Source organism: Trachypithecus francoisi, unplaced genomic scaffold, assembly GCF_009764315.1.
Source record: "Trachypithecus francoisi isolate TF-2019V2 unplaced genomic scaffold, Tfra_2.0 Lachesis_group14, whole genome shotgun sequence".
In the NCBI taxonomy this organism is placed as follows: domain Eukaryota; kingdom Metazoa; phylum Chordata; class Mammalia; order Primates; family Cercopithecidae; genus Trachypithecus; species Trachypithecus francoisi.
Window position 1 is genome coordinate 46,842,339 of NW_022681459.1, and position 15,476 is coordinate 46,857,814.

At 52.4% G+C, this 15,476-nt stretch overlaps 1 protein-coding gene across 3 annotated transcripts in view; it reads right to left on the reverse strand.

Annotated features, from left to right (window-relative positions):
* Nucleotides 1–15,476, reverse strand: part of TTC28 (tetratricopeptide repeat domain 28) — a 740,148-nt gene that overhangs the window by 27,411 nt on the left and 697,261 nt on the right. For all 3 annotated transcript variants that reach the window (XM_033233090.1, XM_033233089.1, XM_033233091.1), the window contains one exon: nt 4,211–4,355. In XM_033233090.1, the coding sequence (XP_033088981.1) occupies nt 4,211–4,355 (145 nt within the window). The remainder of the gene's footprint in view (nt 1–4,210; nt 4,356–15,476) is intronic.

Genomic DNA, 15,476 nt, shown 5'->3' on the forward strand with positions numbered 1-15,476 from the left:
CTGTATTTGTAGATATCGGGAACTAAGGATGTGCTTTCCAACTGCATGCCTCACCACAAGATAAGACTGCAGCCTGCGGGTGGGTTCAGGGGCCCCATCGCATTCTCCACACAAACAGCTCTGAAGGGCAGCAGAAACTCAGGGTGCTGCTGGCAGCATTTCGTTTTTTGAAATGCTGGTGACAGGTCTTTTTCCTTTTCCTAGTGTACAAAGGCATTATTCTGATCATTGTTCTAACTTGTTTGAGGCTTAAGTCCATAATCTTCCCCCTTCCTAGCACCCCTACAGGAAAATTAGGTTGTCCCGAAGCCAGCTACCACTAATCCTGATAGCATCTTTTTATTCTTTAAGTCATGGGAAAGTCCGCAGGGAGAAAAATTCAAAAACATATGGTACAGCTTTTATACACTCAGAGGACCCCCTTCCAGGATGACCTGTGGCGCTGGGGAAGCACTGGGATGGGTCAAGGCAGAGCCACCTCCTGCCCTCCACCTCTTCGTGGCCTCCACCAAGTTGATTTCTGCCTCAAGTACAGAGCCCCCACAATAGTCACCGCCTTCACCTGGCTCAGCATGGACACCTCAGCCAGTGAAACCATGCTTGGGGTGGGGCCTGCAGGCGTGTTGACTGGACCATGCCTCCACCCTGAAATCACTGTGCTGGCTGGCAGAGGCAGGGGGCTCACTAGATTCAAAGCTCCTCGAGAACAGGCCCAGTTCCTTCCTTCTGCTTCATCATCTTGGGAAAGCCCCCAGGTTCAACCCAAGAGTGGCCATGAAAAGCCTATTGGCTGATTTCTAAGTTGGCTCTTCTGCTTTCTATGCCAAACTAGACCCAAAATGCAATGCCGCTTTGGACCCCATATCATTCCAGAAAATTTGCTGACCACCAATGTGTACCAGGCCCTGTGACAGCTGCTGGGGACACAGAGATGAGGGGCAGTCCTTGCCTTCAGGGACTATAGGGTGGGCAGCAAGCACAGAGCTAAGTCCTGAGTCCAATCAGGCACAGGTGCCTCTCTGTATCCCTGGGGGATTATTACAGGACACCCCTCAGATACCAAAATCCTCAGATGCTTAAGTCCTTGGTATAAAATGACATGGTGTTTCCATTAACCTTCATACATCCTCCTGTATACTTTAAATCATCTGTAGATTATTTATAATCTAGATTACCTAACAGAATGCCTACATATCACTTCATTCACATGGATTCAGTGTAGTAGTCAGCATGTAGCAAATTCAAGTTTTGCTTTTCATAACTTTGGGGAATTAAAAAATATATATTTTCGCTGGGCGTGGTAGTTCACGCCTGTAGTGCCACCACTTTGGGAAGCCAAAGCCGATGGATCGCCTGAGCCCAGGAGTTTGAAAACAGTTTGGGCAACATGGTGAAACCCTGTCCCTACAAAAAATGTAAAAATCAGCTGGGAGTGGTGGTGCACACCTGTAGTCCCAGCTATTCAGGAGGCTGAGGTCGGGGGAGTGCTTGAGCCTGGGAGGTCGAGGCTGCAGTGAGCTATGATCACTGTTACTGCATTCAAGCCTAGGGGACAGAACAAGACTCTGTCTCAAAAATATATATGTATTTTTTCAATCTGTGGTTGAAACCATAGATGAGGAACCCATGGATATGGAGGGCTGATTTTCTCAGGTACCATAAAAAACATCCAGGTATGCAAGGGGCCCAGTGGTGGGGAGGGGAATGAAGGGGTCCAGGAAGGTAAGGAGAAGAGGCAAGGAAGGTTTCAAAGAGGAGGTGACACGGCAGCTAGGCCAGAGAGATGAGAGGAGCCTGCCAGCCCCAGATGACCTAAGCCTCATGGGGGCAGAGGTGGCAGTCGCAGCCAGTCTCCATCTTTACCCTACCCTCTGCTCCCCTCCTGGTCCCCAAACACCAATGCAACATTAATGGAACAAGTAATCTGGGGACCTGAATGCAAAAGGAGAAATGCAAAGGGAGACAGGCAAAGGCCTCAGAAGGCCCAAGTGGGTAAAGATTGGAGAGTCCAAACACCCTTCAGAGGAGCGAGGAGCGGGGATCCCTGGGAAATGCAGCCCTCAGGGCAAGCAGGAGGGAAGGCCGGTAGTAAGTCACTGAAATGGTTTGCATGACAGTCAATAGCAGTAAAGAAAACTTGGAAAAGCAAGGGAGCTAGGTTTGTATTTCTTCCTCCAAGGTATGGCACATAAATCAAGGTAAGTGATTATGGTATCTGAGAAGCTTTAAGCTGGAGAATTCTCTGCAGTTTTGGTCATCTCATTAAAAGGAGGACGCAGGAGAGGGTCATAACCCTAACAAGGGAAGGACAACCAAGCACGTGCAAGGACTGCAAGAATGTGCATGCAAGGATGTGATTGGATCCGGGAGGCCCAGGAGCACAGGAAAGGCCTGGAGGGACAGTGGCAGTGACCTGGCACTCAGAAGAGGGATCTGGGCACAAGAAGGCACTGCTCGCCAGGCACACATTCACTGCTGCTGCTGCCTCAGGTGCTTTATGCACCTTTATGTTTTTTGGAAACACGGTTGAGTTCTGTCACCCAGGCTGGAATGCAGTGGTACGATCATGGCTCATTGCAACCTTGATCTCCCAGGCTCAAGAGATCCTCCTACCTCAGCCTCCTGAGTAGCTGGGACTACAGTTGTGCACCATCATGCCTGGCTAATTTTTGTAATTTTTGTAGAGATGAGGTCTCACTATGTTGCCCAGGCTAGTCTTGAACTCCTGGGCTCAAGTGATTGCCCAGCTCGGCCTCCCAAAGTGCTGGGATTACAATCAAGAGCCACTGTGCCTGGCCAGGTGTTTTACACATTTGTCTAACCTGCTCTAACCTGTTGCATTGGGTGCTATCATCCTCATTTTCTAATGAGGAAACAGATACTCCAGGAGAGGAAGCAGCTTTGCCACTGTCACCCAGCCAGAAAAGGGCAGGGCCAGATGCAAATCCAGCTCTGCCGGTTCCCAAAGGCTCTGTGCTTTCCACCACACCCTGTCTCCGCAAGCCAGAGAACGTCCAGAGGGCACTGGCAGGTATTGCAGCCTCCTGACAAATATTAGGCAGGACACATCCTTGGAAGGCCAGGCAGGGAAAGGTATAGGCATTTTCTGGGGACAAAGAAATCATTGTGCAGATGTGGTTTCCTGGGGATACATTTCACCTCCGTCATTTGGCTGGAGCAGAAGAGAGAGCTTCTGAAGGCCACCCCAACAGCTGTGAGACAAATCTCCCACCTGGCTGCAGACTGCTGAGAAGAAGGCGCCATGCAGCCTGGCTAACAGCAGCCTGCTCGCCTGCTGCAGGCTCCCTGGGCTTTCCTAACAGTCTATGCAAAGGCATCTGATGGACCAACCATTGGGATTTGCAAAGATTCTGAGCCCTCCGGCACTCTCTGCTCAGTCAGAGGGCCGTGTCTGAATTAAAAAGTGATGTGCAAAGACCAGGGCAGATGAATACACACCACAGAAAACCTGTCTGTGGCAGATTATGCAAGGGTGTCTTTAACATTAGACTCTATGGTGGAGTCAGTGATTCCCAACAATATCTGAGGCTGAGGGAAAGAGGGAGGTGGGAATTGATTCTCTGAGACTCCATCTCACCAGAAAGCATAGCCCTGGCTTGAAGTTGCTCAGACAAGATTCTAGGATGAGAGGTAGGGAGATGGAGAAGCATTCATTCCTAGTAGGGTGTGGGCACAAGGTGCAAAGAAGCCCTCTAGGAAGGGAACAGCCATGGCCACATCCCCGAGGTGTCTGCTAGGTGGGAAAGGGCAGCCTCAGCCTCACACTGATGCACAGCCCCTGCTGACAACTGCTTAGATGTGCACCTGCACCTCCCTGAGCTGCACCATCACTCTGTTGGACAGGCTGGGAAGGGAGCATCATTTCATTTTGTACATGAGGTCACTGAGGCTGAATGTACCTGGCTTGTAGGGAGCAGAGCTAGGGCTTGAACTCAGATTTGCAACTTGAATCTCGAGGCCTCATCCACTACCTACCTACCACCCACCCACCCAACCAACCCACCAAGCAAGTCTGTGCTCCATCTTATTTTTCAAATGCTCACTGAGAAGCTGGACAGAGCAGACTTATGTTCTGGAAAGCCTCCGTTGTCTCGGGAGCCCATTTTGGTGTCTAAGATACATGTGGGCACTGACTGGTAACCGATGTGTTTTGACGTGGAGGAGCCTCGTGCTCCCAGGAGGTGCTTACCCCTTCCATGGGTGCGATGAGCAGGTCATACAGGGCTCGGAGCGGGGGCTTGGTGAACGAGTTCTGCCTCCTGGGAAGAGAGGAGGTCCCGTCCTGGGTCGGTGACACAGTGTTACTGAACAGGCTCGTCATGCTCTGGCAGCTCCTGGGGAGGGAAGGGCCAAGGGATCAATCAGGGCCACTCAGACAGGCAGACTCATCCCGGCCCTCCCAGCCATGCCCCTGTATGGAAGACAGGCTGAGGCTTCACAGCAGCACCCCCACCAGCCTCCCTCCCAGCTCCATTCCCTTCTCTGTCCTTTCAGGTAATTTTCACACTACAGTGAGCACTGTCGGAAACCGCAGGGTAAACCAGCTGCACACAACAGCTTACATTTCTATGGAGCTTTTCTACATAATCAAATGTCCCTAAGTGCTGTTCAAAGGATTTAATTACATCCTGTGTGGAGCAATTGTGTGCAGGCAAACGTGAGGACCATTAGGAATCAGTGACAGCCACCAAGCTGATGAGGACACTGCCCCAATGCCAATTAATTTACCATGTGGGGGCTGCAGACAGGACAAAGAGCATGTTGGCCCCCACCTTCGGCTCAGAGCAACCGCTGAGCACCCACCTGAGCCCCAGCATGGGCTCTGTGGCAAGGCAGTAGAAACCCCTGGCCCCAAGGCTTCATTGGAAGGTGCTATGACCAGGCAGCAGCTGCAGAGTGGGTTGGCTTCAGTATGGCTGTGTAGTTTTGTTTCGCTTTTAAATTTCTGTTCCAATGTTTCCAGGCATAGTTTTATTAATACTAAGGCATTTTCAACCCCAAGTACTCCAAGTTTCATACTTCCAACATGGGATGACAGCATTCACTGATTCATTCATTCATTCACTCATTCATTTGGAAAATTCACCCCAAGCGCTGGCTGTCTGCCAGGCACTGGCATAGTCTCTGGGAACCTACAGAGGACAAAATGCACAAATGAGCAGAAGAGGTACAGGGAGGGGAAATTAGTCCCTTTCCAATGCAGCAACAGCTGCCCACATGCATCCTCTCAGCACCTGCCCTGTGGCCTGGCCACTGTGGCCGCAGCACAGCCACTGGTGACATTCTATGCCTGACTATTGGACGATGATTTTTTTCTTTTTCTTTTTTCTTTTTTTTTTAAACAGACAAGGTATCATCCTTCCTGTAGAAGATAGCTTTAAAAAAAAAAAAAAAAAAAGACAAGATATTGCTTTGTAGCCCAGGCTGGAGTGCATTGTGGTGCAAACATAGCTCACTACAGCCTCAACCTCCTGGGCTCAAGTGCTCCTCCCACCTCAGCCTCCTGAGGAGTTGGGTCCACAGGTGCATACCACGACACCAGGCTAATTTGTAATTTTTTTTTTTAGAGATGGGGTCTCACTGTGTTACCCAAGCTGGTCTTGAACTCCTGGGCTCAAGCAATCCTGCCACCTTGGCCTCCCAAAGTGTTGGGATTACAGACGTGAGACACCACACCCCACCATCAGTGATCTCTTAACCTTGATTTAGACACCGCATAGTTCAAGAGTTTCTGCTACGTGTTCTAGGACCCTTAAGGGCAAAGACCATGCCTTAAACCAGATACACTGCTGAGGTTCAGTAGGTACTCTGGCTACTGGTAATGACAGCAATTAGACTGTTGCCCAAGAAAAACACAGAAGGCTGCTCCTCTCTGCTGGTCCAGGCCAGGAGCTGTGACATCAAAATAAATTATTTGAAAGATTCAGCGGTGTGTTTTCCAGGTAAGATCTCTACCCCTAGCTCTCTCCCACTCCTCCCAGTGATCTTGGCAATGCACCACTTGACCTAAATTCTAGGGTTGTGCCAAGCCAAGCTCTCAGCATCCTCAGCCTCCAGCCTGGTGCCTGTGAGAGAAAAGCAGAGCAGCAGGACTTGGAGGGCCAGGGAGCCCACTCACGTCTGCTCCCGGGCCTCACTCACTCTGGAAACGTGTAATTACAAGTGATGAGGGCTGCAGCATGTCTTTGCCATCAAAGCCAGTGAAGCACAGATAACCCTGGAGTGACACTCAGAGGCTCACTTAATTCCACAGAATACACTGCAAAGAGCAATTCTCCCCTCAAGGAGAGATTACCAAATTGCTCTCCTGAGGAGACGCTTTGGCATAACACGCGGTGTCTGTCATGGCACTGTTTGTTACCACACACACGTGTTCTCAGCAGACAGGGAGCACAGCCCCGAAGAGCCTAGGCTGCCATCCAGACAGCAGACGGGCAGCAGCAGGAGCACTAGGTGCCCTCTTCCTGTGTACTTCAAGTTTCACAATTTAGATGATGGCCTGGACTGTGGGCTCAGGTAATCCCAACTTGAGGCTCCTGAGTCTGATCAGTCCAGCTGGGGGTGACTAGGGGGAGTGCCATGCCCCCAGAGAATGCTGTGGCCCAAGGTCCTCAAGATGACTGATGGGGACATTCCACAAACCTCAAGGCCCTTTGGCTTTGAACTAAAAAGCCTCCTACTAGAGAAAGACCCCAGCTCTAGGGAGTTCTCAGGACAGCCCCAGCTGTCCAGGGAGACCTAGGAGTTCCTTCAGCTGCTCCCAAACTTGGCTACTTACTCCAAAAAATCAGAACCAAACACCCGGCCCATCTGACCCCTCCCTGAGGAGCACAAGATGTCAGGTTGGGCAGTCCCTGGAGGTCTGGGCAGGGCACCCCTACTGGCAATGCTGAACTGCACAAGGAAGTGCCAGGGAAAGGCTGGAGTCTGATGCTAGCCAGCAACTCAAAAGAGGAAAATGTCTGAAGAAGTGGTGGATAGACCTGCTGAGCTTGAATCCCAACCTTGGGCACTGCTTCACGCCCTGCAATCAGGGGCAGTGTCACCTAGGGGCAGGGAGTGTGGGTCCTGGAGAGGATGGCTGCAGCGCGTGGAGAGCCAGGTAAGGCTTGGGTGTGTGAGCTAGAGACAGGCATGGGGCGGGAGGGCAGAGATCAGGCTGTGGATTCCAGGACCTAAGTGCTAATGGCAATGGTATCTTTTTATTGAAAATGCCATGATCTAAGGGGCCCGATGGCGCTAACCCATCCCACATATGTCACTGCCCATGCTATACCAGGCACCATGGGTGCCACCCAGGCCACGGGCCTTTGCCCCGGGTTCCAATGGAGGTGGGGCAGCACCGGGGACAAGCTGCTGACTCCCACTGCTGGTCGGGCTGAGCTGAGGGAAGCCTCTTTGGGACAGCACCATTTGATCCGGGCCACAAGGTATGATTTGGTGGTACCCTGCCTGGACAAAGTGGAGGTGGTCATTCCAACAGAGGAACAACATAGGGAAATAGAGACTGGGGTGCTTGGGGCAGTGAGTGTGAGAAGTCATGCGGACAGAGGAGTGGGGATGCAGGCTGAAGAAGAAAGTGGGCCAGATGGGCCTGGGCAGTGGTTCTGGGGTTATACATGGGGAGAGGCAGTACCTCTTACCTCTTTAAACAACCAGGCTTGCCTGATCAGGAAGTTCCTCTCCCCAGGCTACCAGTTCTTTCCTAGGGGATGAGCATAAGGAGGCCACCTGTGTCTACACCCCTCCCCTGAGAACATTCCCCCCGTCCCAGGGCTGGGTTGCAAAGTAGCCATGATCAGGCCATCCTCACCTTGGGTTAACTTCAGTTGGAAAGCCAGTCAGGAATCTTTGACCAGGGCTGGCAAACGCAGGCATTCAAGGCACCTGTCTGATCTGGGAATATTTCCTGGAAGACCCTCTCTGGGCACCTGGGTGTGTGCCCAGGCAGTGCAGATTCTTCAAGAACCAGATCCTAATGGGGTGGTCAGGGCACCCAAGCTCCAGTGAAGGCTCTCCCTCTGAGTCTCAGCTGAGCACCCCCTGCCTGGAACTTGACCTTGTTTTGCTCTCTCCAGGCCACCAAGCCCACCTGTGCCCCATTGACACTTGCTGACCTCTGCCCCCTAGATGCCACATCAAGTGCTGGCTCTCAGCCTCCCACCCTGGCCCTTTTTGAAACCTAGCAGCTCACAGACCAACTATCTCTGGAGCAACAGCTCCTGGACACTGACCCTAGCCAGCCCAGTCTCGGTGGGCCCAGCAGGACCTGGCCATGGGGCCCCTTGCCCTCAGGCAGGGCAGGCCTTTGAGAATACCACTCTAATCTGCGCTGCTATTCAGTTGGGCGGCAGGGAGCACTTGTCCCTAGAGAGATCCTTTTCAAAATAAAAACAAAAGACTAGAAATAGTCCGTTAGTAATTATGAAACAACAAACAACAAACCAAAAAACCAACCAACCAACCTGAAACCATGATTTGAGGTCAAAGTAAATCCATCAAGACTTTCTCCCTGAGCAGGAGGCATCTGTGGCTAGCCGCTTGGCCCCGCAGCAGCAGCCTTCACAGGCCTTCATCTGCTGGGCCCAGTGCTGCCTTCCTGCCCACGCCTCTTCCTTAGTAGCTCTTCAGGCAGCAGCTGCCTCTGGTTTCTCCACGCTACATGTGGAGCATTGACAGCAGCCACATGTGGCTGGTCCCCACTGGGGAACTGCCCTGAGAGTGATAGGCTCAGGGGCAGAGAATGGGAGTTGGGGGCTGGGGGGATGGTGGGCAGGAGAACAAGGCTGAGAGCTACTGATGGTCCCTTGAACCCTAGGAGCCCTCTGCTGGAGGTGCACATGGGGGGAGGGTGTCAGGCTGCGACTCAGAGGACAGGATGTGGCAGGACACAGCCCCTCTCTGGTTGCATGGGTGGACCAGAGGTTTCCTTGCCTCCACCATCATTAGTGCTGCTGCTGCCTTGTGCAGACTGCTGGGAGCTGGTAGGGGTGAGCTCCCTTTCACATGTAGTTTCTGTTCTCACTGCAACAGTTAAAACAACCTACTGCAGCTATCTTACTGGGATACCTCTGCCTAGAGACCTGCATAAAGATACATTCCCAACAGATCAAAACAACAAAGCAGTCAGTCAGCTCCTTAGCCCTGAGCCTTACTTCACAGCTGGGAGTGGACCACCAGTTTGCAGAGACAGGTCACCAAAGAGCTGTGACTCTGGCAAGGAATGTCACTTTCTACTTCCCTCTTTTTCTTGCTGGTAAAATAAAGGGTTGGTCTAAAGTTCTTGTAGGGCCTCTTCCAGGGTTGTTTTTTTAAATTTTTTATTTTATTTTATTTTATTTTATTTATCTTTTACTGATGATCAATCCAACCAGAACTTCTAGTTTTAGAAATGAAAAATTTCCTCTATCTAGGCAAGCCTTCAACCCCTCTGCTGAGCCTCAGCCCTTCCTGTGTTTCCCCTGCGTGGGCATCAGGCATGGGACAGTTAGGGTGCAGGCTTAGCTTTCTGGTGTTGTAATCTGCCTGGGAGAGTTGGCACTGCTGATACATGTCCTTGTGGTGGTGTGGTTTTGGGCCTCAGAGTCACAGCTGGCTGGCAGCAGGCACCCCGGGCTCTGAGCCCCAGGTGGCAGAATGCTCACAGCGGCTGACAGGTGTGCACTGGAGTGTGAGGGATGACCTGCTCTCTGCCATCCACCTTCCTGCACTGTCACGACAACCTAGTCCTTCACTGCTTCGTAGAAGAACGGCCACAGAGGGCCAGGGGCTCCTCAAGGCAGTGCTTTAGAGTATATATAGTATTGCTCTGATCTCCACAGGCCTTTCACCCTGGCTGACTTCTCTGTCTCAGCTTTCTGGGCTCTAGAGAACAGTGCTTTTCGCTTGCTAGAATGAGAGCTTTGAAAGGGGTAGAAACATGCTTCCCACGGGGCAGGAGTGTGAACCGTGGCAGGGGCTGTGCTGCCCGTTTAGGAATGAAGGCAGCCCAGAGAAGAGCACACATGCACCCCTCCGCTGGCACAGCCAGGCCTGCTACGGCAGCCTCACCAGCTCAGGGCCTGTGAGGTTACTCCTCCTCTTCAGATGAGGAACCAAGGACCAGAAAGAGCAAGAGATCTGCACAAAGCCACCAGGTTGGCAGGGCATCAGGCCTCCCACTTGGCAGGATAGGGGCTTTTGCTGTGCCCTCCCAGCCGCTGTGTTCCTAAAGGTGGTGTGATGGTGGGTGGCCCCTCCTGGAGGCTGCGACTCCGGGCTTCACAGATGCACCACCTCGGGGCTCCAGCAGGTGGCACCGGCTCACTTTTCTCACAGCCCATGGCTCCTGGGACCTAGTTGGGCTAACAGCCTAGCTCTCAGCAGAGGATCTTCTCACCTCACACTGTCTTTATTATTCTTCAGATGATGTTTATTAACCTACTTCAGGAACATTTTCAGTTTCTCCAAAGCACACAATCTACGTGGTGGTGGGAAAAGGAGAGGGCCCAGCATACATGGAGAGAAAGGTGAAGCCACAGAGGGTCTGTGAAGAGTAGACAAGGGGCAGAGGGGTCAGGGGTGTGGCTCTTGTCTCTGCAATGCTGACAAATGCCAGCTGGGTTGGGCTGCCCTCATTGCTCATGAATCTCTCCTTCAGAGAGGATGAAGGAATCTATTCCCGAGGCAGGAGGAAGCCAGCGCACTGCTCACACTCCTTTGGGCAGTCTGTGCTGCAGCAGTGCCTGTGAGTGAGTATGAGCCTGCCCAGGTGAGCAGCTGCTCCCTGGCTTCCCATTCACACTCAGCTTAAAGGGAGTTAATTCATGGTGCAGACAGCAGCCTGGGCAAGTCCCCCCAACCCCCCAACACACACACACACACACACACACACACACACACACAGAGCTTTCTCAGGCTCTCACACTCTGAGGTGGAGAGCGAAATGCACCCACTCTGCTTGGGCCAAACAAGCTCTTTTGGGCAGCTGGGACCCGATGGACCTCCCTGTGGAGTCTGCCTGCCCCACCTTCTGCGAGGCAGGCTCTCACCTCAACCCACTCTGCTCTGTCACCTCTCACCTGGCTTCCAAGGCTGCATTTCTGCAGCAGTCTGGCATTGGGGAATCAGGTCTCCCATGTGAAGAACACAGCACTGCCTCCTTGGCAGAGACGTGTCTATGTGGGGTCAGTAGATGAAGAAACAGGAGCTTGACTCTCCCTCAGCCATGGCTAAGAAAAGGGCTCTGGCTGAAGCCTGAAGATGACCAGGATGGCGGGGGCCCACCTAGCCCTGAGATTCTGGCCCTCCTGTCTCTGCAGTAGGGCTGACCAGGTGGCCAGGAGGCGGGAACAAGCAGGCTAGAGCTTAGTGCAATCTCGAAGAACCTCACTGGCTGGCTGGGGCTGTCTGCTCCACACGCATCGACCCAGAGGCAGCCACACTACCGTGGGGGCAGCACTGTTAGACTGCCTGGGGAGGGGCAGCTAGGAAGGGTGCCACCTGAGAAACGCATGAAGGGGCAACCTGAGGGAAGGCTTTGCCCCTCATGGCACCAAAGAGAAAGGTGGTGCTCATTCACCCATTCAACAAGGGCTAAGTGCCTCCTTGGTGGCCCTGGGCAAGCTGCAGTGGGGGAATTCAGTGAACAGGGAGATCTGGTCCTTGCCCTCCTGGAGTTCACAATTTGATGAGGACCATGCAAGGCCCGATAGCAGCTGTGTACATGTGTGCTCGCATGGGTGCATCTGATCTTAACGCTTGAACACAGGTGGCAGAACGAGGTCTCTGGGAGTGTCTTCCTTTCTGCCTCTTCCCTGTGTCCCACCCTCCTGCTCCTCTGGGGCTCAATTCCTCACCAGGCACTTGGTTCCTTCATGGTCTGTCTAGACATAGGGCCAGGAACGCTCACCCCAGGGCACATCTGGTCATGACATCTTTCGGATGACCGGAAGGGAGGGGTGAGAAGGGAACTAAACTGATATGGGGCATCTTCTAGAGTACAGACATGGAATCTCAGGGCTAGGTGGGCCCCCGTCATCTTCTGGGCTGTAACGTGAGTACTCTACTTGCATCCTCTTCTAGCCCTTAGCCCCGTTCACTGTTACTAATGAGTAAACAAAGATGCAAGGTTAAACATCTCCTCTAAGGCAGCGACATCAGGGGAAAGGCCCTGCTGCTCCACGCAGTCACGCAGCAGAAAGCCTGTGGCTTGAGGGGGGGCCCTCTGCTCTCTGGGGAGCTGAAAGTCTAGTGCTGTGTGGCATCAGGCCCTGAACCCTCATCTGCCTCATCTGGTTTGTGCCCTCTATCCCAGAAAGGCAGACACTGCACACAGTACCAGTCCAGGGGCCATCTGTGAAGACTCTGTCCCCAGGTCAGAGTTCTGCAGGGGTCAGGGAGGGTCCTCGGTGGTGGCAGCTCATTCAAGGTGTGGCTGCCATTTCTTAGCCCTGTCATTTCTCTTCTGATCAGACACATGGTCTTCACCTTCTCAGGATATGTTTATTGCACATGTTTACCTGCCATGCCCTCTGTGCTGCTCTGTGGTCAGGCTGTCCTGGGAGGAATCCTGCCTCTGCCCCTCGCCCACTCACCTGCTCACACTCACTCAGGTGAGCCCCTCAACCCTTCTGGGGTGCAGCTTCCTGCCTCAACAGGCAAGGACTGCACCTGGCAGACTATGAGTATAGCTCCTGCTCTGCTGGGATCTACCTGGAAAATCCTTTGGTTCCTTCTTCCCTCAATTGAGCCCTAACCAGGATGCTCCCAAATCCCCTCTGGGGCTCTCAGCTGAGCTGCATCTTCTGAGGTAGCTGGCCTGAGATTTGAACCGGAGTTTTAAGAACAATGGAAAAATTGACAAATACATTATATGCAAGTAACCAGATATGCCTCAATTCAATTAAAAAACAGGATTCTGAAACCATTCAGTGACTTCCCTCCACAAACATCCTCACACGAAAGGTTGTCTCATCTGGGAGGTGAACATGGTGAACACTGCATTTTAAGTACTTATGCAATAAGCTGTGGGTGCTTCTGCTTGTTCCCCTCCTTAATTGCCACGTGTCTGGCTGCTCCTCCAGAGAAGAGCCACAAGGCTGGGCAGGCACAGGCAGGGACCCTGGCTCTACCGGTGGTGCCTGGCTCCTCTCAAGCCCAGGAATGAGTGTGGCGCTGCATGTGGCTTCTCTCCCCTTGCTCTTGGACTCTCCTGGGCATGTTGGGTCCATGGTAGGTTCCCTGCCTGGGCTAAGGGTTGTGGCACATGCCTCCACCAAAAGGGTCTGCACCTGCCCTCCTGCAGGAGCCACGGCAACAGTTGGTGGTGCCTGGCCTCTGCCCACTCTGAGCATTGTGCTGTGGCCATCTGCTCTTTACTGTAACGAGTATGAGGCTCTGAGGCCAAGCCTGGAGATGCTCACCTTAAAAGAACCTGATGCCCAGGCCAGCCTTGTACAGGCTTTTCCTACTGACCCCATTCAGAGATCAGAACAAAGGCCTGGGCCAGACAGTCCTTGGGGTGGGCTTCTCAAGTGCTCAGGGATGGAGAGAAGAAAAGACAGCCCTGTGTGTTGTAGCCTGCCCAGCTGATGCATGTCCAGCAATATAGCTGGAAAAACCCCCTTCCAAAGGACTTTGCACTTTCAAGCAATTTGTGGGTCCAAGCCTGTCCCTGAAAACAAACCTGTCGGGTCTAATTCACTTGTTCACAGAGAACCTCCAGAGTTGGATTAGTCAGAGTTGTCTGAAGACATAATGCGCTGCCTCAGGAGGTAGTAAGCTCCCTGTCATGGAAGGAATTCAGGGAAAAGATGGGTAATCACTTGGCAAGGGAGTTAGATGGATGAAGGCCTGTGGGGCTAGAGCACTGTCTTTGGAGTCTGGAAGACCTGGCTCCTAATGCTGGCTCTGTCATTTTCTAGCTGTGAGATCCTGGGCAACTAACTTAACATCTCTAAGCCTTAGTGTCATCATAGTACCCCTCATGGTTGCTGCAGGGATTGACTAAGATAACACATGTAAAGCACTTAGTATAGTCCTGAGTGCTGGGAAGTAATCAGCAGACACACACTGCTGTCATTATCATCGTTGCTATTGTTGTTGCTATAGTTACTTAATTCTCTCCCTCCCTCCTTCCCTCTTTCCCTCCCTCCCTCCCTTCCTTCCTTCCTTCTTTCCTTCCATGCCTGTACCTACTTAACACACGGCACCCTGCTAGGCTCCTTGGGGGATACAGAGATAAATCAGAAGTGACTGAGCCTTGGGCGAATGCACAGCCTGGGAGGGGAGAGGGCATGGACACAGGTGACGAATGCAAGGTGCAAGGTTGTGGCTCCCTACCCACAGATAAAGCACCAGGAAGTTTTAGAGAAGAGAGAAATGATTTCCAGTAGGGGCAATCCAGGATGGATTCGTGAAAGATGCTGTGTTTGACACAGTGCCTCAGGGGAAAGCCCTCTTTGGCCACGTCCCCATGCCCAAGTGAAGACCCTGAGATGTGAATGGGCAGGTCTGGGGTTCCTTTGGGTTAGGACAGAGGGTGGGGTGAAAATGGAACAGGAAATGGGAAGAATGGCAGGGTGGGACTGTGAAGTACTCAGATGCCAAGCTCCACACTTCCACCCAACTCCACTGGAGCTCCTGTGACTCCTGTCGAGAGAGGGACACAAACAAAACCATGCCCCAGCCAGAGGGGAGGACAGCGATGACTGTCAGCCTGTCCCAGGTGGGTGGTAACGGGATCAGTGTGAGGGACAAAGTCACATCCAGTGAGGGGCAGGTTTCATCTCTGGCACTGACAAGTGGGCAGACTTGGGGCAATTCACCTTGCGGAGCACCAGCAACTGTTTGAGGCTGTTGATAGGCATCAAGATAGGCAGGGACAGGACAGAGGCTCCTGCCCAAAGCCTGGTGACTGGAACCAACAGCTGCAGCAGCTGTTGGCAGGGAAGATCCTTGCCCAGAATGGTCACAGTGAGGTGAATATGGGTGGATGGCAGCCATGGCATGCTGTGCATGCCTACATTTAATGTGGCACAGATGACCTGGAGGTCAGAGGTGGAGAGAACACTCAGCTCCTTATTGGGGCCAGAAGCCAAAGAGGCACCAACAAGGAGCAGGGGACAGGGATGCAGGACCCCAGCCAGAAAGCTGGGTATGCGATCTTGGGGGTTCAAAGCCAGGGCTATAGCTATAGCTGACGGCAGATTGGGTCATCACTCTGCATTTATTCAAAGTGTTTCCAGTGGCCCTGAGAGAGGTTGTAGCAGGAAGAAGCATTAATCTATCAGTTTCTTGGTGGCGATTTGATCTTTTGGATCTTTTGAGTAGTTAATTCACCCCTTGAAAAAGAGCCTTTGGTGCCATAGAAACCTCAGACTCAAGGTGGGGAGAGAAAGAAACTACTTACTACACAGCTAGGATTGATCCAGTCATCATTACCCTTATTGCGTCCTAGTAACAACTCTATCAGT